This window comes from Leptodactylus fuscus, chromosome 6 (assembly GCF_031893055.1).
Source record: "Leptodactylus fuscus isolate aLepFus1 chromosome 6, aLepFus1.hap2, whole genome shotgun sequence".
In the NCBI taxonomy this organism is placed as follows: Eukaryota; Metazoa; Chordata; class Amphibia; order Anura; family Leptodactylidae; genus Leptodactylus; species Leptodactylus fuscus.
The window spans coordinates 147012319-147038546 of record NC_134270.1 but is presented as its reverse complement, the minus strand read 5'-3'; the positions used below and the strand labels follow the sequence as shown (position 1 = coordinate 147038546).

Genomic DNA, 26228 nt, shown 5'->3' with positions numbered 1-26228 from the left:
CTGGTATCTGGTGACACTAACCTATCTATCTGCAGGGCTGGGTAATATGCTGGGGTCTGGTGACACTAACCTATCTATCTGCAGGGCTGGGTAATATGCTGGGGTCTGGTGACCCTAACCTATCTATCTGCAGGGCTGGGTAATATGCTGGGGTCTGGTGACACTAACCTATCTATCTGCAGGGCTGGGTAATATGCTGGGGTCTGGTAATAGACTCCCTTTAAGAAGAAGCCTCCCTCATGTGGGTTGTACTGTATAGCTTAGTACTATGTACAGATCAGTAAAGATCAGGCACATGTCCAGACCTTAGTTACATATAGTACACTGCCTGGAACATGTTCACATCAGCACCATGGGCAGCGCCTCGCTGCTATTTACTACCCTCCACAACCCTCTGCTGTTCTCTTGGCAGCCATTAACCCTGTCACTCACAGTCTGGTCTCATTCCAGCAATTCAGCTAATTGCCTTTTAATAGTGTATTGTTCAGCTCTTTATTACCCTGTCATATCTCCCCCATGGGATTGCAGAAAGCAAAAAGGAGGGTGTCAACAGGACCGAATAAAAACAGGAGAGGGGGAATATTGCAGTGTATCAATGTGGCAATAATAATGCTCTTAGAATTCAAGGGTTGGGCAGGGATTGTAAGAAGCTGCACACCTGGGAGAAGAAAATAGAAAGAACTGCGAAGAGACAGAGAGAGAATATCTGAAGAGTAGCTTCACATGTGGCGGTTACACTGCAGTTTTTGTCCCAGTTTGGAGGTGGGAAAACAACAGCCTATTACAGTAGCAGCAAATCTCATCCACATGCTGTGAAAAATCCTGACTTTAATGCAGATCACCTAAATGCAAAATATCAATCCAGGTGGGCAGATAGATAGGTTACAAACAGTGTTTTCCCCTTCTGAAATACTGCCTCCTTTGCTAATAGATTTCTGTTTTCATCAATATCCAAAGGAGCTCTTTGGAGCAACCAGGGTATTACCATTGCTCCAAAGAGGTACATGGCAACACCCTCATTGCTTTAAAGAGGTACCTGACAACACCCTCATTGCTCTAAAGAAGTAAGTAGCAACACCCTCATTTCCAAATTGACAAAAACAACATTTTGGAAACACAGCCACCGATTCACAAGGAGATGCATGGTTTGATTGAGGTGACCCCCTGGGCCAATTCCACTTTCTTGTTTGCAAACAGTGCAGATTCCTACACAGGATATGACCACTCAGTACCCCAAAGGCTGAAACAAACCCCCTTTCATAGCAGTTGTATGGTTTGTCTCTGTGGTGCAGGATGGGCACCCATATCCCTGTTTTATATGGACTGGAGTAGGCTTATTATTATTACTATTGTCTGCCACATTAGTCATCACTACATATAAAGATGCCCTGAGTCATACAGACACATTGTAGTCAGAAGGACACAAAGCCTGGCTCCTAGCTAGCTATTCATGCACCTTGCAGCTGACTGCACTCATATTACAAGCCGGACAATACCTTACCTTGTGCCACACACAAGTGCCCTATAGAGATAATCCTCACCTCAATACAGCAACACATAGTCCTATTTTCTGTATGCTCCATATTATTGTTCCATATCCACAAGTCCAGTTATAATATAATATACCCAGTAAAGACTATAACAGTGTGCATACAGATTATAATCTGCAATATACTCGTACACATGATTCCCAGCCCATCATATCGCTGATAATAGTTTGACCATGTCCAGAAGATTAATTGTCAATTATGAGAACAATAAATTCTATTGCAATATAGTGGAGACTGGAGATAAGAGTGATTGATCATATAGTTTGCTGATAGTTTAGCAGGGGCTGAGGAGGAGGTGGATGTGCAGGCTATGCTGAGAGGCGGTGCTGTTAATCCTCTGGAGCTGCACCTGCCTTGTGTGTGGGGTATATAAGTGGCAGAGAGACCGGGCTGTGTGTATGCTGAGATGATGGAGGCTCAGCAGCAGAGCTCCCTGCAGGCTGAGAGTGCAGCTCAGGAGCTTCTTACTGCTGCACAGATGGACATGACACCAACTAGGTAAAGGGAGACTGCTGATTCTTCACTGTGTCTGATAGGAGCAGCACATGGCTTTACTATAACCACACTCACCTGCTCCGTGTCCTCCTCCTCTGCTTGTATATCCTCTGTCTTCCATTTCCATATGTCTATGACAGTCCTACTTACTGACTGTTCCCCTAGGTCTGTTTAGACTCCTCATCATTCATTATTTCTTCTGAGTTTTGTGTCGATCTGTCTCTATTGTGTGATCTGTCTCTTCTTTGCGGTTTCTTTTCCCTTCGTCTTCACAGTCCCTTCACTTCCAGTCTCTTTCTCATCCTCCTTCTCTTTTCTCCTCTCTTTCTCTTCACTTGTCTTCTCTGTCCTGTGCTTCTTACCACTTATTCTTACTCTCCTTCTCCGAGCATCTTCTATTCCACTTCTCTCTAGCTCTCTCTGCCATATTACTCTCTTCTTCCTTCTCCCTTCTATTTTCTTCCTCCCTTTCTTTACCCTTTCTCTCTTCATTCTTCTCTCCACTTTCTTCCCCCTCTTCTTTTTAATTTCCTTTCTGTCTTCTCTTTCTCCTTCCTTTCTTCCTCTCTCCATTCTCAGCTCTACTTTAGTTCCCTTCCATCTTTCATTTCTCTTTTCTCTCCCTTTCTTCCTTCTTATCTTCCCTCTTATTCTTTATTATATATTTTCCTTCCTTCTCTTCCCCATGTCCTTCTTTCCTCATTCTATATTACTTCTTGTTTTCCATCTTTTTTTGCTTATTTATTGTATCCCTTTATATTTTCATCCCCTCACTTCACCTTTCTCTTGTCCTTTTTCACTTTCTATCTTTCTGCCCTCTCATGTCCTTCCATTCTTCTCTTCTCTTCTCTCTGTTTGTTCTTTATTCTTTATGATTTCTTCCCTCTCTAAAATTCTTTTTTTTTTTTTTTAAATCTCTGTCCTTACTTTTTCTTTCGACCTTTCCTTCTCTCCTCTTTCTCTATCCCTTTCCTCCATATCTCAATATCCTAACCTTTTCTGTTTCTCTCTCCTATTTCAGTTGTTTCTTTCTCATCCTATCTTTGCTTCTCTCTTTCTTTCCTCTCTTTTTTAACACTCTCTCACTTTCTTTTTCCCCTCTCTGTTCTTATATCTTTCCTTTCCCTCTTACTCCCCCTACATCTCTGTTTTTCGTGTTATACTTCTTTGTTTTATACAATTTGTGCGCTCACTTTCTCAATAGACACTTTCTTATCTCTCAGAACACTTATGCCCAAAATATCTAGAACAACACAACCTGTCCTGGCTGAGGAGTCTGAGGACTGTCCTGTAGTTACTACAATCCCTGGCATAGCCTTCTCCTGGATTATCTGCTAAAACCTAACCAAATAAAATGCTAAAGTTATCAAGACAGAACATCTAATGTGGAATCAATCAGAAATGTATATTGGAAATATATGTATATATAATAGATGTATATGTAAAGAGGTAGCTAAAAATATGGATGGATAGATACTAACTGATAGATAGATAGATAGATAGATAGATAGATAGATAGATACATGGATAGATAGATAGATAGATAGATAGATAGATAGATAGATAGATATTGATTTAGTCTGCTACCTATACAGTATGTTACACTTCTTCTGAGCTGTGATTGTGGTTGAATTTACAGATATTTATTATATCATATATAAGCACACACACACTATATATATATATATATATATATATATATATATACTATATATATAGTAAACATATTTATATCTAACATGTATATACACAAACATATTATACATAGTAATTAATATTTATATCTTATATATATGCACTATATATAGTGAATATAGTAAAAATATTTATATTTATATCTAATATATATATATATATATATATATATATATATATATATATATATTCACATTCACTACACTACAGTAGAATAATCCCTAAGGTGCCATAGACAATAATATTGTTGCCCTCTCAGTTTAACCCTGCGTTCTCCTCTGTGTATTGTCTCTTATAACAGATTCACGATACAGGGCACATGTAGGAAATGTCACTGCTATTTACACAGAATCCTCTCCTGTGATCTGACTCTACATTACACAGCTCTCCTTCATTCCCGATGCATTCTTTTTCTAATTATTTATATTACATTTACAATTATGCTTTGTCCCCTTTATTTTATACACTTATTATATATTTGTTTCATGATTTCGTTCTTCTATTAATTATATAAATATTCCGAATCCTTAGTTTCATTTGGAAGGAAAAAAACTCCTTGTAACACAGCATTTACAATACATCCCCTGTAGGATCATCTGGAATTCCCTTCCCAGGAAAAATAATGTGATATTAGCAGACAAATGTTGACCTATTTGTGCAGTGAGATGTAAGCATGTGATTTGTAAAGGAGGGATCCGGCATGTCATATCTAGTTATACACGCCATATAATATAGCCCCAAACATTCCTTAGTCCTGAGCCCTCCAGATACCCCACAAACCTTATGTCACCCACATCCTCTATACCAGCCGAGGAAGAAGGAAGGTAGAGCTTCTGGAAGAAATCTTACAGAATATTCATCATCATAGTAATGAGCAATGGAGGGGAAATAATAAAGTGGAATAAAATATTGACTTTCATGTTATTTGTCCATATATCTATTTATGGATATGTCACTACCGTATGTTCCTTTATCTATCTATCTGTCTATCTATCTATCTATCTATCTATCGATCGAGATATCTCTTATCTATCTATAGAGATATCTCTCTTGATAGATTTATCTATCGATACATGTATATATCATTTGACACGTTAATATATATATATATATATATATATATATATATATATATATATATATGTTTGTGTGTAATCTATCTATATTTACCTGCTTATCTATTTCTATAGCTGTCCATATATCTGTTTAGCCATAGATAGATGACTTAATATTATTTTACACTATATATAGATGTCTATCTATAGATAGATAGATAGATAGATAGATAGATTTATCTATTTACCTACCATTCTTTTTTCCACTTATAGATACATGTATAGATACATCATATAATTTTACAATATATATATATATATATATATATATATATATATATATATATATATATATATATAGTCTATCTACTCCATCTACCTCTATCTATATTCCTACTAATCCATACATATATCTCATTCTATATATTTTCCATATATTCTGCACATATAGTGTCTATATACTGTGTTATTTCTTTCTATCGATATTCCTATTTATCCATAGATATATCTCTGACTATATATTTTCCATATATTCTGTAAATATAATGTCTATCTACTATGTTATCTCTTGCTATCGATATACCTGTTTATTCATAGATATATCACTGACTATATATTTTTCATGTATATTATCTATCTACTCCATCTACCTCTTTCTATCGATATTCTTATTTATCCCATACATATATCTTAATCTATATATTTCTCATATATTCTGCACATATAATGTCTATCTACTGGGTTATTTCTTTCTATCGATATACCTATTTCTCCATAGATGTATGTATGGATATATCTTTATATAATTTCACACATGTGTATATACACACCTATCCATATCTTATCTATCTATGTAGATGTTTATACACCTTGATATCATTTGACATAAGATGTCTGTTATATAACGTCCATTATTTCAGGACTCCTCAGTCCAGGCTTCTGCAGCATTGCAGAGAATCTCCAAGTAATTAAGTCTTAGAAGGAAATTACAAGTGATTTTCCAGTGAATAGAAACAAATTGTTGAGTATTTTGTGCTCCTTAGATCGTCAGGTTCCTCCAGTAGATGAATAGACATTGTCATTCTCCCTTTATGTAAAACATTGTCACCCCAAGCAAGGAGAGCAGAGGGTGGTGCAAATGTGGATGCACTGTGCTCTATAATACAGGGACAGGTATAGGCAGGAGGCCATTAGGGCTCCAGAGGTGATGGTTCAGCTATGGTTAAGGATGGAGAGATGGTTTAGATCACTAAAGGTCATGGATGGAGGTAAGATGATGGTGCGTTTATGGGAAATGTCACTGAGGGTGATGAATTGATGTAGGATGAAGGCTGATGACGTGGGTTTGGGACATTAGGGATTCTGGGGCATTGCTGGGAGGTGTAGTGGAATAATGGCCGAGTTTTGGTGGAAGGTTGGATTTGACTACTGCATGGGGTGACAGGATGGGAGGCTTAAAGTGTTGGAAGGCTGGGATTGTGCAATGCAATTGGTGACAAAAGGGGTGGGGGTGAACATTTAGACCCTCCCCCAGATATGCAGCAGTCATGCAGACACCCTCATTCCCTTAACCCTCCCCCCATCAAAATTTTTTCCCAATCTCCACTGGCTAGCTGTAGATATTCTTTGCCCGTGCTCAGCACAATACTAACATACTGCATTTCCCCCTCCCTATCTTAATCACACACCCACCACAGGATTTGCATTGGGCTCCTATTCCACTGAGGGAAGTCCACACAGAAGAAGAGTCTACCAAGTTTCTATTCATATCTGGAACCCAAATACACAAAGACAGAAAGATAAAGGTGCTGAACATGGCGATACCTAGGAGGTCCTAATTCCCTTTGCAGAAGGTGTCATGCTGAGGGGGGCTTTGGGGTGGAGAAGAACCAGTCTGAACAAGTGGAGGTAACAGTCTACATCAAGGAGATACCTGCAGACCAAGAAGGAGGACATTCCTGATCTCGTCGGGTCTTGACAAGCCAACATGGCTACCATGATAAGGAACAAACTGTCCAATGTGGCCACCTCGGTGTCCAACAAGTCACAGGCCAAGGTGAGTGGGATGTTTGCCAGGATGGGCTTCCAGGCGGCCACCGATGAAGAAGCTCTTGGGTTTGCTCATTGTGATGATCTGGACATGGAACACAGACAAGGTCTTCAGATGGACATCCTGAAGACGGAGGTGTCCCCTGGAGATGTCCCTGCAGAAGGAGACATCCATTACCAAAGAGATGGCACAGGTCCCCCTCCTTCTTCCTCAAAAGATGAAGGACTATGCTCTGAGTTCTCCACGGGTGGAAAACCTAGAATCACAGCATGGGAAGCTGGCTGGAATGTCACCAATGCCATCCAGGTAAGACTTCTATCATCCATCTCATCATGTCCTAAATAAGTGATCCAAGATGGTGGTGGTCATCACAGAGGGTTTGGACATACTCCATCATACCATAGCCTGTGGAGGTCATTTTTCCAAGGTCAAAAATTTCTGTTTCTATTAGTCCAGTTTTACTATAGAGTCAAATAGCCCCTCCCTGCAAAATAATGCTCTCCATCCAGCACTAAAGGGTAAATCTTACATACAAGTATGGCATTCCCTTAGGAAAGATAATCCCAATTATACATGGGTCAGGGGCTCTCAATAGGATTCATTCCATTCACGTCTCCTATCTGCAATACTTCAGTGGCAGGGATACAAACACAATATATAGGGGCAAAGGGACCCCAAATGTGAAGCCCCTAAAGAGAATCCATCTGTAGAAAATCCTATTACTAACTTAGAGAGAGATAGATAGATAGATAGATAGAGAGAGAGAGAGAGAGAGAGATAGATAGATAGATAGATAGATATGTAGAAAGATTATGAAAAGATGGAGGGATAGACACAAAGAAAAAATAATGGAATAAAAATCTATATTTTCGTTTGCCATTATTTAGATATAAATGGCAAATGTGTAAGAAAGATATATAGTTACCTGATACAGTAGAAATATCGGTATGAAAGGTAAATATCGTCAGATACAAGGCACCTCTGTCCTGTCTGTTAGCAGACATGATATATTTTTGTACAAACGAAATTTTGCACAAGAAGACATGACAGGGACATGGAAAAGTCGCATGAAGGATAGAGAGAAATTCACAAACACAAAGAATATCCTTCTGATAGATGTATACAATGTATAAGGATAGATAGATAGATAGATAGATAGATAGATAGGTTTATGAGTCAAACCCATCTATCTATCTATCTATCTATCTATCTATCTATCTATCTATCTATCTATCTATCCCTCTATCTGTATATATTTTATCGATCTCTTTTCTATGTAAAGTCTGTATTCTTTCTCTTTATCTGTAATTATTTTGTATTTGTTATAAACAAAAAAAATATAACAATTTTCTGAGTTTTATATAAATTTCCATCTAAATCCCCTCTCCTGGGTTCCAGACTCCATATTCCTGATCCTGATAACGTATTGACCACTAGTCTGGGCATGGATGAATTGCTTTTGTAGTATTCATGAAATGTAGACAAGTATCTCAATGACAATATAGAAGTGTAACTTTCTAATAAATTATTAACATATAAGGGGTATGGAGGCTTCACATAGTGAAGACCGAGACTAAGGCAGAACTGGGAAGATTGCAGTCCAGCTGTGAATACCTCTACATAGCAGAATAGGGTAGTCTGGGCACTTTTTCTTATGGATATTACCGCCCCCTAGTGGAGGAAAATTAAACTACAGGCTGCTATTATGTTGGCCTTGCAGAGATGGGCTTGTGATGGCTAGTACGATTGATATTGGAATTGGCTCCTATCTATCTATCTATCTATCTATCTATCTATCTATCTATCTATCTGTCTGTCTGTCTGTCTGTCTGTCTGTCTGTCTGTCTGTCTGTCTGTCTGTCTATCTATATATCATTTATGTATTTATCAATCCATCATCTATCTATCGTTCTTTATTTCTATAGACAATGTACTTTCTATGTACAATGTTCTTTCTTTCTTTCTTTCTTTCTTTCTTTCTTTCTTTCTTTCTTTCTTTCTTTCTTTCTTTTTCTTTATGGTATTAGGTGCAAGCCTCATGATCAGGCTACATAATGCCATTGGATTAAATTTCGATAGTTAGATAGTGAGTCAATCCCATCTCTCTCTCTCTCTCTCTCTCTCTCTCTCTCTCTCTCTCTCACCAACCCATCTATAGTATTTATTGATATATATATATATATATATATATATATATATATATATATATATATATATAGAGGCCTGGGTATTCAGTGTCACTACCATTTTGTGTGGATCTCCGACATGTCAACCTACATGCTGGAAAAGTAACTGATCTTTTGGTAACTCTTATACATCAGATTATTTGTAGATGAATGTTATTTATAGAGGATCTCAGTGCTAGGGGAACAGCAGAGAAAACTCAAGTAGATGAATCCATTTTCCATGCTTATGGGCAGTGTCCTAGATCTTAGATCTGTATTGCAATAGATTCAACCTCATTGCACTACATTTGCTGTTGAAATTTACTCATAAACTTATGGTGGACTTTATTGTAAGACCATCCAATATCATATGACGTCTCATTGCATTTTCACCTGGGTCAGTTGCCAGGGGTGTAACTTGTAGCACCTGGACCAGAATGCAAAATCTGTAATGTGGCATCTACCTACATTGTATTATTTAATATAGTAGTATATTTTATATGACAAAGTGACATTTGGGGTCCATCAGGGTCCCAGGCCCCTTACTGACTGTTACTACTTCACCCCTATATCCCTGATCTCTGCTTATGGACATTACTTAAGTATACTTACAGGTTTCGAGAGCCAGGATGATATTAGTGACATAGAACATGGGGGCAGGGTAGCACCGTTGCTTATGGAGCCATGTTCGCATTACCACCCTTTGACTACTTGACCATGCCTTCAGTGACTATATGGAAGGACGATACTGTCACGCTCTGTAGCCATACAATATAATGTATGCATGATATTTTCCAAGTGTCTTTTCCCAGACAGTGGTTCCTTTAGTAGTTCCAGTAGTTCAACTCTGTAGTTCTAATTTACCAAGAAGTGACATGAAATGAGTTGTCCTAACTCGACGAGCCCTGCCCGTATAACCTATAGGAAACATGGGCCTCATGGTGGAAGGATGTCCTTTTGCAAAGGATGAATCCAAGTCCAGGCTTTGTCTTTTTACACACAGACCAATAGAGACATAACTTGAAGATTCTTGTAAAATCCGTACTGGGACCCCCTACTTATGTGCTATCTGTGATAATGGTGTCTTCTTACATTGAAGGCTCCAAGGCCCAGTAGTGATTGCACCCTGTCTAGAGATATCCCTCAGGACATTAAACCTACATTGTCTAGGTTTCCCGGGCAGTTCAACCTCGTATATCCCTTCACTGGTTGATTTGCAATTGGAAATTTTGCAGCAAAAGTAGGAGTGGTCTTTGCAAGGTTCATGACCTTTACAACAGGGCCCAGTTCGATATGCTCAGACCCATAAAGAATATTGCACATAGATACTGGTTAAATAAAAGAAAAAATTGTGACGTTTTTATTTCCGCCACTTAGTAATCCTGAGGTTAGTAATGGTTAAGTTGACACCAAATTCATCTATGGTGCTTCCTATATTGTGAGACTGTTATTTAATAAAGCGTGTTATTAAAATGGATTTCTTGTAATTTTAGTTAATTTTTAGTTTTCTACCGTCGTGTTTTAGTAATTTATAAACTATACAGACTCCCAGGAAAGCAGGGTCACTTGACATGGCTGCCTAGTTATTTGTAATATGGCTGCCTGTCTCTAATGTGGTCTGTAACATGGCCGCCTGTCTCTAGGTGATTTTCATCCCTTAAGTACTATGATGGTGTCTATCATACACCACTATCATACACATACCATTATGATACTTAAGAGTTAATATGGCTTCCTGCATCTAGGCGAGACACTCTTCATGGCTGTCTGTCTCCAGGTGACTTGTAACAGTCGCCCTGACATCAGTTGTTTTAGAACAGGATTGTCTCCCTCTAGGTGATTTGTAACATGGCTGCCTGTCTCTAGGTACTTCAGAACATGCCTGTCTCCAGGTGATCTGTAACATGGCTGCTTTTCTCTAGATGATAGTAACATGGCTGCCTGACTGTAGGTGATAGTAACATGGCTGCCTGACTGTAGGTGATAGTAACATGGCTGCCTGACTGTAGGTGATAGTAACATGGCCACCTGACTGAAGGTGATAGTAACATGGCTGTCTGACTGTAGATGATAGTAACATGGCTGCCTGTGTGTAGGTGGTGATGTCTTCTTGTTAATAACTTCACTGTATTGTCCCGTTAGATACCTGGACAGAGGTAACTGAAGGGGTTTCGTGACACAAAGGAGGTCACATGACAAGGGCATTGCCAAGTTGCTTCCTTATTAAATAAAGGCTCGAGACCAGGATGGATTGAATTGGCCACAGCAGCCGTTTTGTTAAATAACCATAAATTACCATAAATTACAATTAAAAGTGCCAACATATTACCAAAACCCAATGTTAACTGCGTAGTCACTATAAGTGTCTACCCCCTACCCAGAATGTAAAACACTAGATCATAATGACCCAACGAAGGAGGACCTTGAAGCCCAAAACCCTCCGAAACCAAATATATAATATTCCCTTGGCACCAGTAATATTACCCCGAGTCCTTACCCACAAGCTCAAAGGCACCAACTTCGTAAAGCTCCCTGGTGCTCGTCGTCCCTTTCTGTTGACAATGAAGACAAACCCATCCAAAACTACCAAATGGCCTGACGAGTCCAGCCTCTACCACGGGGCCCTCTCCATCACAGCCATTTCCATACCCATCGTAATCCACGTCATAATCCACCCCATCACAATGGCGGTCTACATAGACCGCCAGGCTACTTATCCCGAGGCTGCCCTTTCTTTAGGCGGATTCCGCGGCTTGTTGAGCCGCGGTGCCCGCCTGGTGGCAGCAGCCTCCGGAGTCGGCCCATTCATTTGAGGCTGCTCCGGAGGGCGAAGCCGCGACTGTCAGAAGCCACGGCAGTCGTGGCAGGCGGGTTTTGACCTGAGTGTGACACAGCTCCCCGCGTCACTCTCTGTGCCAAAATCTGCCATACCGCCCCCTCTGTGAACTTAGCCTTATATAGTCCATTCCATACAAGTAATCAGAACCTGTTTGGACATCGAAAAGTAAAGAGGAATTTGAGGAAGACATCTGCCTCGGATTCTTCTTTTATATTATATGCTTCAGAGTGGACCCACACAGTATTATATGCTCTGCAGTCTCCCCCCCACACAGCATTATATGCTCCGCAGTGGCCCCATCAAAATATTATATGCTTCCCAATGGTCCCCACAGTATAACATGCTGCACAGTATTATATGCTCCCAACAGCTTCCCCCTAGAGCTAGTACTATTATTATACTCTAGGGTCACCTCAGATGCCAGAGTATAATAATCAGAGGGGAAGTGATTAAAAATAACAAACACTTATACTCCCTTACCTCACCCTTCCTGGGCATCCTTGCTCCTCTTTTGCCTTTGTGACTGAGTTCCTGCTCCCCAGACTTTACTACTGGGAACTGTGATTAGGCCTCAGCGGTTACGTGGGGTGTAATAATGTCATTAGCCCCACGTGACGCTGGGCCCAATCACAGGCCCCAGCAGTGAGGCGTAGGGAGTAGAGATGAGCGTATACTATTCGAAACTAGAGTTTCCCGCTCCCTTTCATTCCTATGGAGCGAGGTATTCGAAATTGCAGTTTCGAATACTATTCGCTCATCTCTACTAGGGAGCAAACACCGGTCAGAAGAGAGCTGGAGAGGATGCTGGGCCCAGGAGAGGTGAGTATGAGTATTTTTTTTATTTTTAATCACCTCTCCTGGGCTGGCTTTCCTTGACCGCTATCATGATGGTCCAGGATCCTGGCCATTCCCAGCTGGCCGAAGGCCCGTACCCTATGCCACAGCTGAGTGGGCCCCCTCAGGAGCTTGTGGCCCCAGCAGAATAGACTAGATCAGGAGATACTCAGAGGTGATGTCACAGCACAGCAAATACTGACATCTGAAATCTGGTTGAAAATGAACGTTTTTCTGGTGAGGGGAGTCCGATTCAGTTCTCCTATAGATACAATACATAACTGGCCATTCCATATATGTGAGCTATAGAAACAGATGGAGTCCAGCGTCACACCAGGCGATGTATAATAAAATATAGCTTTTACTCTTTATCCATTAAAAAGTCACATTGTCACCATAAAGAAGTTGAAGCAGATGTACAAGCATAAAAAGGCTACGCATTTCGGAACATGTTAAGTTCCTTCCTCATGGCGTATTCCGAAACGCGTAGCCTTTTTACGCTTGTACATCTGCTTCAACTTCTTTATGGTGACAATGTGACTTTTTAATGGATAAAAGTAAAAGCTATATTTTATTATACATCGCCTGGTGTGACGCTGGACTCCATCTGTTTCTTCTGCGAATGGTTTCAGCTGGTGCAAGTCTGCCTGTGTCCATGCTTCCCAGGAGGATGGTGTTAGGATTGGGTCCCGCAGGGTTTTCGCTCAGTGAACAGCGCCACCTGCGGATCAGTCTAACTTTTGCCCTCGGATAGTGAGGTGTCTAAATACATGCATATTAGACAATTGTATGACCTTCTATTTTCTAATTAAATAAATTATATCATAAAAACCAGAACGTCCCCTCTAACCCCTTCTGGACATCCACTGTACATGGATGCCGGAAGTAAGAACTTTCTGATTGTGGGATCTTAACTCATTAGATGCCTCAGTCAAATGCAACTAAGTCATCTAAAGAGTGGTGGCATGCAGACACCAGCATGTTGACTAGGACTGTCATCTCCAGAAGCCTATTGAAAGCTCCCAGGCAACCTGTAACAGGAGTCAATGGATTTTTCAATATAGTGGTCATCAGACCACAAAGGGTTTAAAGGAGTTCTCCAGGGCATCTATCAACCCTAACTTCCTCTTAGGTTTTATGTGCGAGGAATCAGGGGCTCCTGGCTGGTTTTGATCATGTATCACGTGACCAGGCCTTGAGCCAATTGTCTTCTCTCTTCTCCCGTGTTCATTGCTGGTTAGGCCAGGTTCACATTATCGTGCCATTTTTGGATCCAAACAGATGTACATGGGCAATTTTGCCAGCCAATTTGCATCCGTTCCATCCCATGTTTACATTTTTGATGGTTGTATTCACTTTTAATGGAATATGAATTTTATTGGTCTATCTTTTTTGACCAACCCACTGATCCCTTTCTAACAGACATTACTTTCTAACCAGATCCATTAATTTTTAATGGGTCCATGTGTCCACCGGAACGGAAAAAGATAGAGCATGTCCATTTTTTTAACTGACTTTTTTCAGTACATCAAAAAACGGACATGTGAATACACTCATTCACTTTCATGTGAATAAGGCCTTATCTGTATCATGGAGGGTGACTTCACTATTATAATAATGTATTTTGCCAAATAGTGGTGTGTATAGTGGTTTTTGCAGAGCACATTAAAATAGGAGCAGGTTGGGAGTTGAACAAGTTGGCTTTTTTCTATGAGTGAGGCCAAATGATCCAGCATACTGAAAAAAAGCCGGAATTCCCATAACTATGCCCGGTCCCCAGGTAACTATTAGTGAACATGGGAGAGCAGGGAGGAGGCAAAGCAACACAGGGGCTGGGCTAGTTCTGATCACGTGACCTGGGGTTGGAACCAGCCTGAAACCCATGGATCTGCCACTTGCAAAACTCATGAGGAGAGGGCGTTGGTAATTACAGACTCCTTGGAGAACCCCTTTGAGTCCCATAGGGAGTCCAAAAATTAAGCCAAAAATAAAATTATCACTTTTCACTCATTTTTCCATAGATCATTATAAAAAACAACCATAAAAACATTAGATATCTCCAAAAATTCTGAACTTGAATGATGGAAATATAAAAAAAGTTAACGGTGTCAAAACATGGTGACTCAAAGAATTATTTGAATTTTTGTAAAGGTATAACATAACATAAATGATATAAATTAGGTATCATTGTAATTGTAATGACCAGGACAATATAGGTAACGTCACTTTTACTGAACAATGAACTCTATACAACAAAACCATAAGCATATGGTACATCGCGGAAATGCAACATTTTTTTTTCTTGTTGAAGGTTTTGTTACATTTTTTTTTTGAGCCAAAGCCAAGAATGGTTACAAAAGGAATGGGGAATATAGAGGAAGTTCTTATACTTCTCCCTTCTGCTCAATCCACTCCTGGCTTTGGTTCAGAAATCTGCAGCAAAATCCGCAACAGAAAAAGCTGCGTTTCTGCAACATGGGGCCTTAGCCTTAAAGGAGTTTTTCAGGATTAATACAAATCCTGCTCTGAGCAGTCAGACATACACACAATTGAAAAAGGTAAGGGGTTCACATAGCGCACACAAATTACCATTAAATTTAACAATTTGATACCCAAAGGGTTCAGTGCTACATATCCCCCCCCCCTCTTCTCCAGACCGGAGGGCTAGGCATTTGTGGCCATCATACAATGCACCCTTGACTGGGCATCAGCGTTTCCCAATAATTTCCCTGGCTTGTGTTCTACATCAAACACAAGATTTTGCAGAGACAGGAACCATTGGGCAACCCTAGCATTTCTGTCCTTATTGATTTTCATCCATGTAAGAGGAGCATGGTCAGTGATCAATTTAAACTTTCTGCCCAGGAGGTAATACCTCAGGGCATCCAGTGCCCACTTAATGGCCTAGCACTCCCTTTCCACAATGGCGTAGTTTTTCTCAGCGGGGGATAGCTTCCTGCTCAGGTACATTACTGGATGCTCCTCACCATTTACAACCTGGGACAGCACCGCTCCTAGACCTGCATTTGAGGCATCTGTCTGCACTAAGAACTTTCTTAAAGTCAGGGGCTATCAGCACTGGCTGCTGGCCTAGAGCTTGCTTTAACCACTGGAACGCCGCCTCTGGTGTCCAGTGGATCATCACTGACTTCCCACCTTTCATCAGGTCAGTAAGAAGAGCTGCAATAGAGGCAAAGTTTGGCACAAACCTCCGGTAGTAGCCCGAAATGCCAAGAAATGCCCTGACTTGCTTCTTGGTCAGTGGTCTTGCCCAGTTCTGTATTACCTCCACCTTATTGATTTGGGGCTTTATTACCCCTTTGCCAATGACATAGCCCAGGTACTTGGCTTCCTCCAGCCCTAAAGCACATTTCTCAGGGTTAATAGTAAGGCCTGCCTCACTTATGGAGTCTAGTACTGCCTGCACCTTACAGAGGTGACTTCCCCAGTCTGGGCTATGAATGACCACTTCATCCAGGTAAGCCGCTGCATAGTCATGATGTGGCCACAAGATCTGATCCATCAACCTCTGAAAGGTAGCAGGTGCTCCGTGCAAACTAAATGGCATAACCCTGTACTGGAACAGACCTTCCAGAACAACAAAGGCAGTTTTCTCTTTGGCTTCCTTAAACAAAGGTATTTGCCAGTAACCTTTGGTAACGTCCAGTGTGGTTATGTACCTGGCATTACCCAACTTCTCAATCAGCTTATCAACCCTGGGCATGGGATAAGCGTCAAACTTTGAAATCTCATTCAATTTTCTAAAATCATTGCAAAACCTCCAAGTACCATTGGGCTTTGGTATCAATACAATTGGGTTAGACCACTCACTTTTGGACTCCTCAATCACTCCCAACTCTAGCATGTGTTTAACCTCAGCTGACACTACCTCCCTACTGGCCTCTGGTATTCTGTAGGGTTTGAGGTTTACTTTCCTCCCAAGTTCTGTCTCTACATGGTGCTCTATTAGGTTTGTACGCCCTGGTAGATCAGAGAACTTGCATCTATTTTTCTGCAGGAACTCTCTTGCCTCCTGTTGCTGGGGCACTGAGAGGGTCTCATTCACAAGGACTGGAGGCAACGAATCACCCACCTCTGTATTTGAGGCCACCAAGGATTCCCCTGGTTCCAGGGCTTAATCAAATTCACATGGTAGATTTGAAAAGGCTTCCTTTTCCCTGGTTGGTGAACCTTATAGTTGACTGGCCCTACTTTTTCCACAATTTCATATGGGCCTTGCCATTTCGCTAAGAACTTGCTCTCCACAGTAGGCACCAAAGTAAAAACTCTGTCCCCTGGGTTAAACTCTCGGACTCTGGCAGAACGATTGTAAATTCTGCTTTGGGCCTCTTGTGCTCTTTACAGATGTTCTTTTACAATTGGCATGACTGTTGAAATGCGATCCTGCATTTGAGCTACATGCTCTATGACACTACGGTATGGCGAAGCCTTTGTTTCCCAGGTTTCTTTGGCTATATCAAGTAAGCCCCTGGGGTGTCTACCATAGACTAATTCAAAAGGGGAAAAACCTGTAGACGCTTGTGGAACCTCTCTAATAGAGAACATCAGGTATGGCAACAGGCAATCTCAGTCACGACCATCTTTTTCTACCAGCTTTTTAAGCATATGTTTGATAGTCTTATTAAAGCGCTCCACTAACCCATCTGTCTGGGGGTGATACACAGAGGTCCGTATGTGGGTAATTTTAAACAGCTTGCATAGCTCTTTCATCACCTTTGACATGAACGGTGTGCCTTGGTCAGTCAGTATCTCTTTAGGTACGCCTGTTCTTGAAAACATATAGAATAACTCACGGGCAATACTCTTTGATGTCGTATTACGCAAGGGAACCACCTCAGGATAGCGAATAAGTAGCGTAATCTAAGACAACTAGAATATATTGGTGACCTCTAGCTGACTTGACTATTGGACCGACCAAGTCCATACCAATCCTTTCAAAAGGAACTTCAATAATGGGCAGGGGAACCAAGGGACTATGGAAATGTGGGGCTGGGGCATGTACCTGGCACGTAGGACAGGACGCACAGTAGTCCTTCACTTCCCTGTACATGCCTGGCCAATAAAATCTTTGTAGAATCCTCTCCTGTGTTTTCTCCGCCCCTAGGTGTCCCCCAAGCACATGATTATGGGCCATATCAAGCCCACACGGCGGTATGGCTTTGGTACGAGAAGCTGCTCCACAATTTCCCCATTACTTTTTGCAACCCGATACAAGAGGTCAATATTCATAGCAAAATGTGGGAATTGGTGGTCAGCATCAGGTTCCTGAGGCACATTGTTAACAACTGTCAGATTATCACGAGCATTAGCAAGAGTGGGATCTCTCAGTTGTTCAGTACTAAAATTATCTGGTGAGATTTCTAATTCAGGTATGTTAGGCTCAGGAGCTGGGGAAGAGGCATCATCCTCCTCTCCAGCTAGGACCTGTAATGGAAAGGTGTCGCTCTCCTCATGCACTTTGGGAGTAGGCAGGGTTTCTACCTTTGGCTGTGTGGTCGTACCTTTTCCCCACAAATCCCAGAACAAAGGGAAATCACGTCCCAAAATCACATTATGCATAAGGTTTTTTACAACACCCACTTCATAATAAACAGATCCTAATATAGTCTCTATGGTGACCTTGGACATGGGATAGTCCTTGACATCCCCATGGATGCAACAAACACTCATACATTTCTCTGGGATAGAGTCCCCAGCTATCAAGCTGGCATGCACCAGAGTGACCAGGCTACCAGAGTCCACTAAAGCCTGGACAGAATGGCCATTCACCACAACTTGGCAGACCTGAGGCCGTGCCGCAGCACAGACAGGTCTGGCAAATAATGATTGACGCCCACCAGCGTCACAGTCCATTGGCTCAGAGGTGAATGGGCACTGGACAGCAATATGTCCCCGTTCATGGCATCTCCAACACTGTACCAGCCCTGGTTTCTCCAGCAGAGAGCCCCTTCTTGAGCTGGTGGACTGCCTGGAAAACCCATCACAAGCTCTTTTCCCTCCACCCTCAAATATCGGAACAGTCTTACCGGGAGGTGCCCTCCACCGGGTGTTCCTGGGGGATGGTCGCGCTGTAGGGTCATCACAGAGTTCCGCCTCAGTTGTCAGGTACCTCTCCAGAAGGCTGACGAGCTGGTTGGCATCTTTGGGGTCTCCATGTCCAACCCAGCGCTGCATCGCAGGAGGAAGAGCTCTGGTAAACCGGTCTAGGGCCACCTTCTCCACCATCTTTACAGGGGTACAGGTGTCTGCTTCCAGCCACTTTTTCACCAGGTGAATCAGGTCGTACATCTGGGATCTGGCAGGCTTGTCCATCTGGTAGCTCCAGGTATGTACCTGCCGGGCACGGACAGCAGTGGTTACCCCCAGCCGAGCAAGAATTTCTGCCTTTAGTTTATCATAGTCCTGGACATCTTGCTGGCAGAGGTCATAATAGACCTTCTGGGGTTCACCGGTCAAATAGGGTGCAATGACGTCTGCCCAGTCAGCAGCTGGCAGTTTCTCCCATTCGGCCACTCTCTCAAACACAGTCAGGAAGGCCTCCACGTCATCATCTGAGGTCATCTTTTGCAAAGCTCTTTGCACGGTCCGCTTCTCATCTCTGTGCTCCAGAGGTCTTTGCGGGCTAGTGACAACAGTCTCTTTAAGGAGTGCAATTTGCTCCATCAGCAAACGATTCGTTTGTTGTTGCTGCACATTGGACTGTACAAGATGCTTCAGTATCTCCTCCATAGTCTGGGTCTGCATAGCGGCAGCAGCCTTCACCCAGGACATAAAAAAAAATTAATTTCTCCAGCAAGGAGTGGCCGTGTCGTTGCCCCAGCATAGACACACAAGTCCAGTTTCTTTAGTCCAAACAAAGGTAGAGTTTATTTTCACTCAAAACAAAACGGTGCAGCAACAAAAGGAAATAATACAAAAATAAATACCTGCCCGGCTAGGCTCTATCTGAACATAGAATAGATTACCTCACCTAGAATAACAGAAATCCAAAACCAGTTGAATAATTCAGGACACAGCTCCAAAAAAATGACCTCTCTGTTTGGCACTCCAGCCAAGCTCTGCCAAAGTATTGCTGCTGGAGCAACTTCTTAAGCCTCCTTGATGAGCAGACTCTCTGCAGCTGAGTCACTGCTGGAATATCCCCAAAGTGTGGACTGGAGGGGGTTGGAATGACAGGTCCCACTACCAACCTACCTGCCATTCCTAAAAATCCAGCCCAGTAACTGGAACTTTGAAATAACCCTCAGCAGACAATAGTTATCTGCTGAAAAATGTTCTTTCTGGAGTTTTCTCATCTCACCCACCTTAGTAGTCTGGGTGAGATGTACACCCCCTCCATTACCGGACCAGCCATCGGCTTACATTATATGTGTGTGTGTGTGTGTGAGACAAAAGAATGACAAACAAGCATAACAGTTTTAAAATTAAAGGAGACAAACATAATAAATCTAATAACTCAAAGTCCTTTTGGTTCCAAAATGTGTCCCATGTTCCAAAGCTCTTGGCTTGTACTTAGCTACACCCCCTGCCAGGGTGTCCTTCCTTCTTCTATGCCCTAAGGTGGGGGATGAGCTAATTGATCGTCAGGTGGGAAAGTAAGAATTGTATTGTTCTAGCTCTACCTTGGAAAGAGAGATACTCCAGAGATGGCCGTTCATACTCTCTTATGCCTGGCTGGCCAGGACATTGTAAAACAATAAACCTTCCATGGCAATATAACTGATCTTGATGGCAGGACATTACTTGTATACACACATACCAATGTAATATACTGTTGACACATGCATAAACACTATATTCAATAATGATATATACCTGAACAATATAATTCAGCAATGATACATATAAAAGTGGACTTCCTTCATGAAATGGGGTCCATTTGGGGTAATTTTTAAACAAACGGATGGAGGAAAAAGTCCTCTGTGCAAGGCTTGTTCCTCTTGCATAGATGTGAATGAAGCCTCAGTGTCTCTTCACCATCACTTATGATTGGTATCTTTTTTTTTTTAACAGACCCCATCATAATGGACATTCATGGTTTGTTTCATAGCAGTTATAAGATCAGTGCAAAAGTGAGAACAGGAAATTCAGCCATTTTGAATGTTTGGGTCCCAGGCACATCTTGGAAGTTCTCAAGCACACTGAAGATAACTCCTTTGGTTCTTGATGGCTTCTTGTGGCTCCATCTAGGAGAAGACACTTAAAGCTGTACATCTATGGTGTATTCCATGCTATGGGTGGGAAGTCACTTTACCTAAAGTCAAGAAAAAACTGTTTCATCATATTTTGGGAGTTCTGATAAAGTTAATGGTAATAGAATGGATGCAACGGGACAGCAAAAGAACAATGTGTGCAGTAGCAGTTTACAATGTGGTCTGTTAAAGGGGTTGTGCAGGCTTCAAAAACATGGCTGCTTTCTTCTTCTTCTCAGGAAGTGACACCATGTCCATTGGTCACATGGCAATGCCACATCTCTACAACATTAAAGAACAGAGTAGCAGCATGGTCATGTGAACAATGGACATGACGCTCCCTGAGAAGAAGAAAGAAGCCATGTTTTTGAAGTTGTGCACAACCCCATTAGTGTAAAAGAAGATATATGAGTGTATATATATATATATATATATATATATAGAGAGAGAGAGAGAGAGAGAGAGAGAGAGAGAGAGAGAGAGAGGTATAGAGTTTAGCTTATAGTTTAGTTTATAGGAGAACAGCAGGTAGTCCTACATAGTGATTGACTATAATTTCTGTCTCTGTAGTTAAAGGGATAGCCCAGTTTTTATTCTTATCATTTATTTGCCTACGGAACTGGGTATCATACAATTTTCTAATATGCATCTATGGGCTAACAGAATGGTATTAAACATGGTTCTGGTCAAGTGACTAGGTTACAAAATCAACTAAACAATCAAATAAAGGAAATGATGAGCTGATGCTGTAGTAATACTGTATGTTTTCTCCTCAATATCTTACTATTAACCAGTCTACTACACAATTAACTGAATGCCAGGGGTCACATGATCTGTGTGAGGACCACATGACTGGTGCATACCTCCCAATTTTTGAAGAACCGAAAGAGGGACAAAATGTGCGCTGTGCGTAGCCCCGCCCACTTTTGTGTTGACTCCGCCCATTCGCATTAATTTTTCATGTGCCCGTACACAGTATAATCCTCCTACAGTCACCCGTAAATTATATGTCCCCCCCCTCTATCTCTCCCCAGTTTCATATACACCCTTCATCTGCCCCTAGTTTCATGTTCCCTCCATCTCTGTTCCCAGATTCATGTCCCCCCCATTTCTGCCCCCAGATTCATGTCCCCCCCATTTCTGCCCCCAGATTCATGTCCCCACATCTCTGCCCCCAGATTCATGTCCCCCCATCTCTGCCCCCAGATTCATGTCCCTCCATCTCTGCCCCCAGATTCATGTCCCTCCATCTCTGCCCCCAGTGTCATGCCATCCTCTCCTTCATCTGCCCCCAGTTTCACATTCCACCACAGTGTACACATTACACTTACCTTCTCCTCGCTCCCCCACCGCACTCTCCGTGCCTCTCTCTCACACACAGTTGTAGATGCGATGTGACGTCATCACATCGCGTCTACACAGCCAGTAGGCGGCGTGCACCGGCGAAGCAAGAAGCTGACCTGTGACAGCTCCTTGCTTTAGCCGCGTATGTGTTAAACTCAGATCTGCGTCCTCTGGACGCAGATCTGAGTTGAAATCGGGACATACCTCCCTTCATTCGGGACCACGGGACACGTCACCGAAATCATGAATGTCCCGCGGAAATCGGGACGGTTGGGAGGTATGCGGGTGTCGTGTTTAGTCCGTTTTACTTCACCTATGGATGCATTTTATAGGACTCAAAATGGACTATGAATAATGTGTTGTGTGTCCAGCACTGCGACAGACAAATAAAACTTCACTTTTATCCCATTGCAATGCAATAGAAAAACCACTTGGACATTTGACCACATAGTTAGAAATCGACCATGTTTTTTTTTCTTTAGAGACAGAATAATGCAGGAGTGTGCGCAAAACTTTAACTACATGTATAGTAAAAAAGTATATGCTATTTTGTTTTCTGCAACACTGGTTCCCAAACTTTCTGAAAGAAGTATCTCTTTTTGCACAAGACTTTCATTCAGGACCCCATACTACTATACTTAGACCCATCTGAAGTCAGCTATATCAGGCATCCATTATGCTTTTCATACTGTCTCTGTCCTGCTTAATCTTCCTCCACACACGCCAGTTACACATAAAGGTCTACTACTTACATGTTCTCCCTCAAACATAGCTCTGCTACACCCACATTTCTTCACCCACAAACTCTAGTACATCTACTTTCTTTTCAGCTCAGCTGCATCCAAACTTCTTATCAAACAATCTTGGATCTGACGCATCCGGATTTATTCCTTCCACAAACTCAGTTCTGCTACATCCACATTTCCCCCATGACTGTGACATAACTAAAGATCCTTTTGCAGACGTGCAGTGTGTAAGAAGCTGTAAGACAGTGAGTAAGGCCCAAGGGGTTGTGATCCATGGTTTGGGAAACACTAATAAATTAAATCATGAAAACTGGAATACCTCTTTAAGCAAGAAGCCTATCAGTCACTCATAAGACCACCCACTGGACTCCTAGACTCTGAGGATGCAGGAATATAAAGAAATAATGACAAGTTATAAGACTACATGTTTAACGTGACAAGTTCCTCTTAAGATCTCTCCCCTTATGGGTGTAAATGAACAGTAAATCTATATCCCAGCAGGAACAAGTCCTCGTGTTAATTCATGTTTTGGCTGTTATTACCCCCTATATCTTCATTCACGTGAAAATGGGTGTTCTAGAGCAGGGGTGTTCTAGAGCAGGGGTGCCCAATACTTCGATCGCAATCTACCAGTCGATCGCAAAGGAAGTAACACAAAAAAATAGATGTCAGCCTATCAGACATCCTCACTATTAGACTGCTCCCCGCTCTCCGTGCCCGCCAGGTCCGCCCAGGTGACATTCTGTGGCAGCCAGAAGTGTTCATTCCAGAACCAGGCTGAGAGCGCAGACATCTTCCCTACACTCCGCCGCCAAAACACACGGGACAGAAGTAGCACGGTCACTGATACAGTGTCATTCACACATCTAGGACTTATCTCGTATACACTGTCACTTCCTAGGAAGAAAAAAGCAGCCATGTTTTCTACTCCTGGATAACCCCTTTAAATAGTGTGTAAGCATGGTATACAAGGGAATCATGGGTAAACCAATACTTCTGGAAGTATATAGATAGAAGGATTATCTAATCTCTGACTTGTGCTGTGCTTGTGTTTTACAGGGGATGTTCGTGTTGGGATTACCTTACGCAATTCTTCACGGTGGATATCTGGGACTGTTCCTCATTATTTTCGCTGCCGTTGTGTGTTGCTACACTGGAAAGATTCTTATTGCTTGCTTGTATGAAGAGAATGAAGACGGAGAGACTGTGAGAGTGAGGGACTCATATGTGGACATTGCCAATGCCTGCTGCGCACCGAGATTTCCAAAACTTGGGGGAAGGATTGTTAATGTGGCTCAGATTATCGAACTGGTCATGACGTGCATCCTTTATGTGGTGGTCAGTGGAAACTTGATGTACAACAGCTTCCCTACCCTACCAATTTCTCAGAAGTCCTGGTCAATCATAGCCACTGCTGTGCTTCTTCCATGTGCATTCCTCAAAAACCTTAAGTCTGTCTCCAAGTTCAGTTTGCTCTGCACCTTAGCTCATTTTGTCATTAACATCTTAGTGATTGCCTATTGTCTGTCCAGGGCCAGAGACTGGGCTTGGGACAAAGTGAAGTTTTACATAGATGTAAAGAAGTTCCCCATCTCCATAGGCATAATTGTCTTCAGCTACACCTCCCAGATCTTCCTGCCCTCTCTGGAAGGGAACATGCAGAACCCCAAAGAATTCCACTGCATGATGAACTGGACCCACATCGCCGCCTGCATTCTCAAGGGGCTTTTTGCTCTGGTGGCTTATCTAACCTGGGCAGACGAAACCAAGGAGGTCATAACAGACAACCTACCCTCTACTATCAGGGCAGTGGTCAATATCTTCTTGGTGGCCAAAGCCTTGCTGTCTTACCCGCTGCCCTTCTTCGCTGCAGTAGAAGTCTTAGAAAGATCTCTTTTCCAGGAAGGAACCAGGGCATTTTTCCCAAACTGTTATGGGGGAGACGGGAGACTGAAGTCTTGGGGCCTCACCCTCAGATGTGCCCTAGTTATTTTTACCTTGCTGATGGCCATCTATGTGCCCCACTTTGCTCTTTTGATGGGTCTCACTGGTAGCCTCACAGGAGCTGGGCTTTGCTTCTTGCTTCCAAGCCTCTTCCATCTTAAGCTTTTGTGGAGGAAGCTTCAGTGGCATCATGTCTTTTTTGATGTTTCCATTTTTGTCATTGGTTCTATCTGTAGCATTTCTGGATTTATACATTCACTAGAGGGTCTAATAGAAGCCTTTAGGTACAATATAGAAGATTAATGCAAAGACAGTGAAGTTTGGCATCAGCGTCACTAATAATTATGCATCAGTTTCTACTGACATCCTCATTTTGGCTATACACAGTAAGGCGTTTGCTACCTTAGATGGCGCCACCAATGCATCGCTTTGTTTTGTGTTGCTGGAACATCTGGTAGCTGAAAAGCTAGAACATGCTCGTATCATGATTTATTGACTCCATTTTCTATTCCCCCCAAGAAAAGCTTACAAAAAGATATCTGTATATGAATCAAAGGGAAATAATTTATTTTTGTTATATTTATTTAGAGGTAATCTAATTTGGATAAATTATGGTGGATATAAATATATATAGAAAAAAAAAACTTATCACAGAGGAAGTCTATAGTAAAGAGTCCCACGTAAGAAAAGCCTGCATGCAACATTATCTCACTGCCCACTCGTCCATACAGTCTGCTAGGCACACCACTGGCCCACCAGGGCATATTGCTATCATTCCTCCAAGCTGGTTTTCATATTGGTTATCACATTGTGACAGTTACTGTAAGGAGTAGAGTACGACAAAATCTCATCGGAGTCCACCAGTCGGACTCTATGAAAATGTCACTCGTGTCCTGGTTTTTCAAGCACAATTCAATCCAAGAGGTCACAGTCCACCTAGAAGCAGCAGCTGTGAATGCCTACTGAGTGTTTTCTTCCAATGTGGGGTTCACCTAGAAGAGTAAATACACACACAAGGGGTTTGTACAGGGGTGGAAATTCATCATGTGCAGTTTTTTCCAAAGTGCAAGGTTTGTTACCTGTGAGTGTGTGTGTATGTGTGACGTAACTGTGCTCACAGACAAGTGTATATCCTAAAATTCTATTGTGGTACCTTAATATATACAACAATAAAGAGAGATTCTCATGACTGCTTTGTGTCTCGGACAGCCACCTTACTCACAGTGTTGTATTGATACTTTACTCATGGCTAGTATACAGCTCCACTAACTGGTGACATGTTGGGTAAGTAACCAATG

At 42.0% G+C, this 26228-nt stretch overlaps 1 protein-coding gene across 2 annotated transcripts; it reads left to right on the top strand.

Annotated features, from left to right (window-relative positions):
* The first annotated feature begins 1932 nt into the window (after nt 1-1932).
* On the top strand, nt 1933-26119 carry SLC32A1 (solute carrier family 32 member 1). Of its 2 annotated transcripts, XM_075277562.1 has the most exons (3): nt 1933-2048; nt 6493-7151; nt 24046-26119. In XM_075277562.1, the coding sequence occupies exons 2-3, from the start codon at nt 6783-6785 to the stop codon at nt 25231-25233; spliced, it is 1557 nt and encodes a 518-aa protein (XP_075133663.1). In that variant the 5' UTR covers nt 1933-2048; nt 6493-6782; the 3' UTR covers nt 25234-26119. The 2 variants fall into 2 exon arrangements, with proteins under 2 accessions (XP_075133663.1, XP_075133662.1); XM_075277561.1 differs by lacking the exon at nt 1933-2048 and having other exon boundaries at nt 6384-7151.
* The last annotated feature ends 109 nt before the right edge of the window (nt 26120-26228 follow it).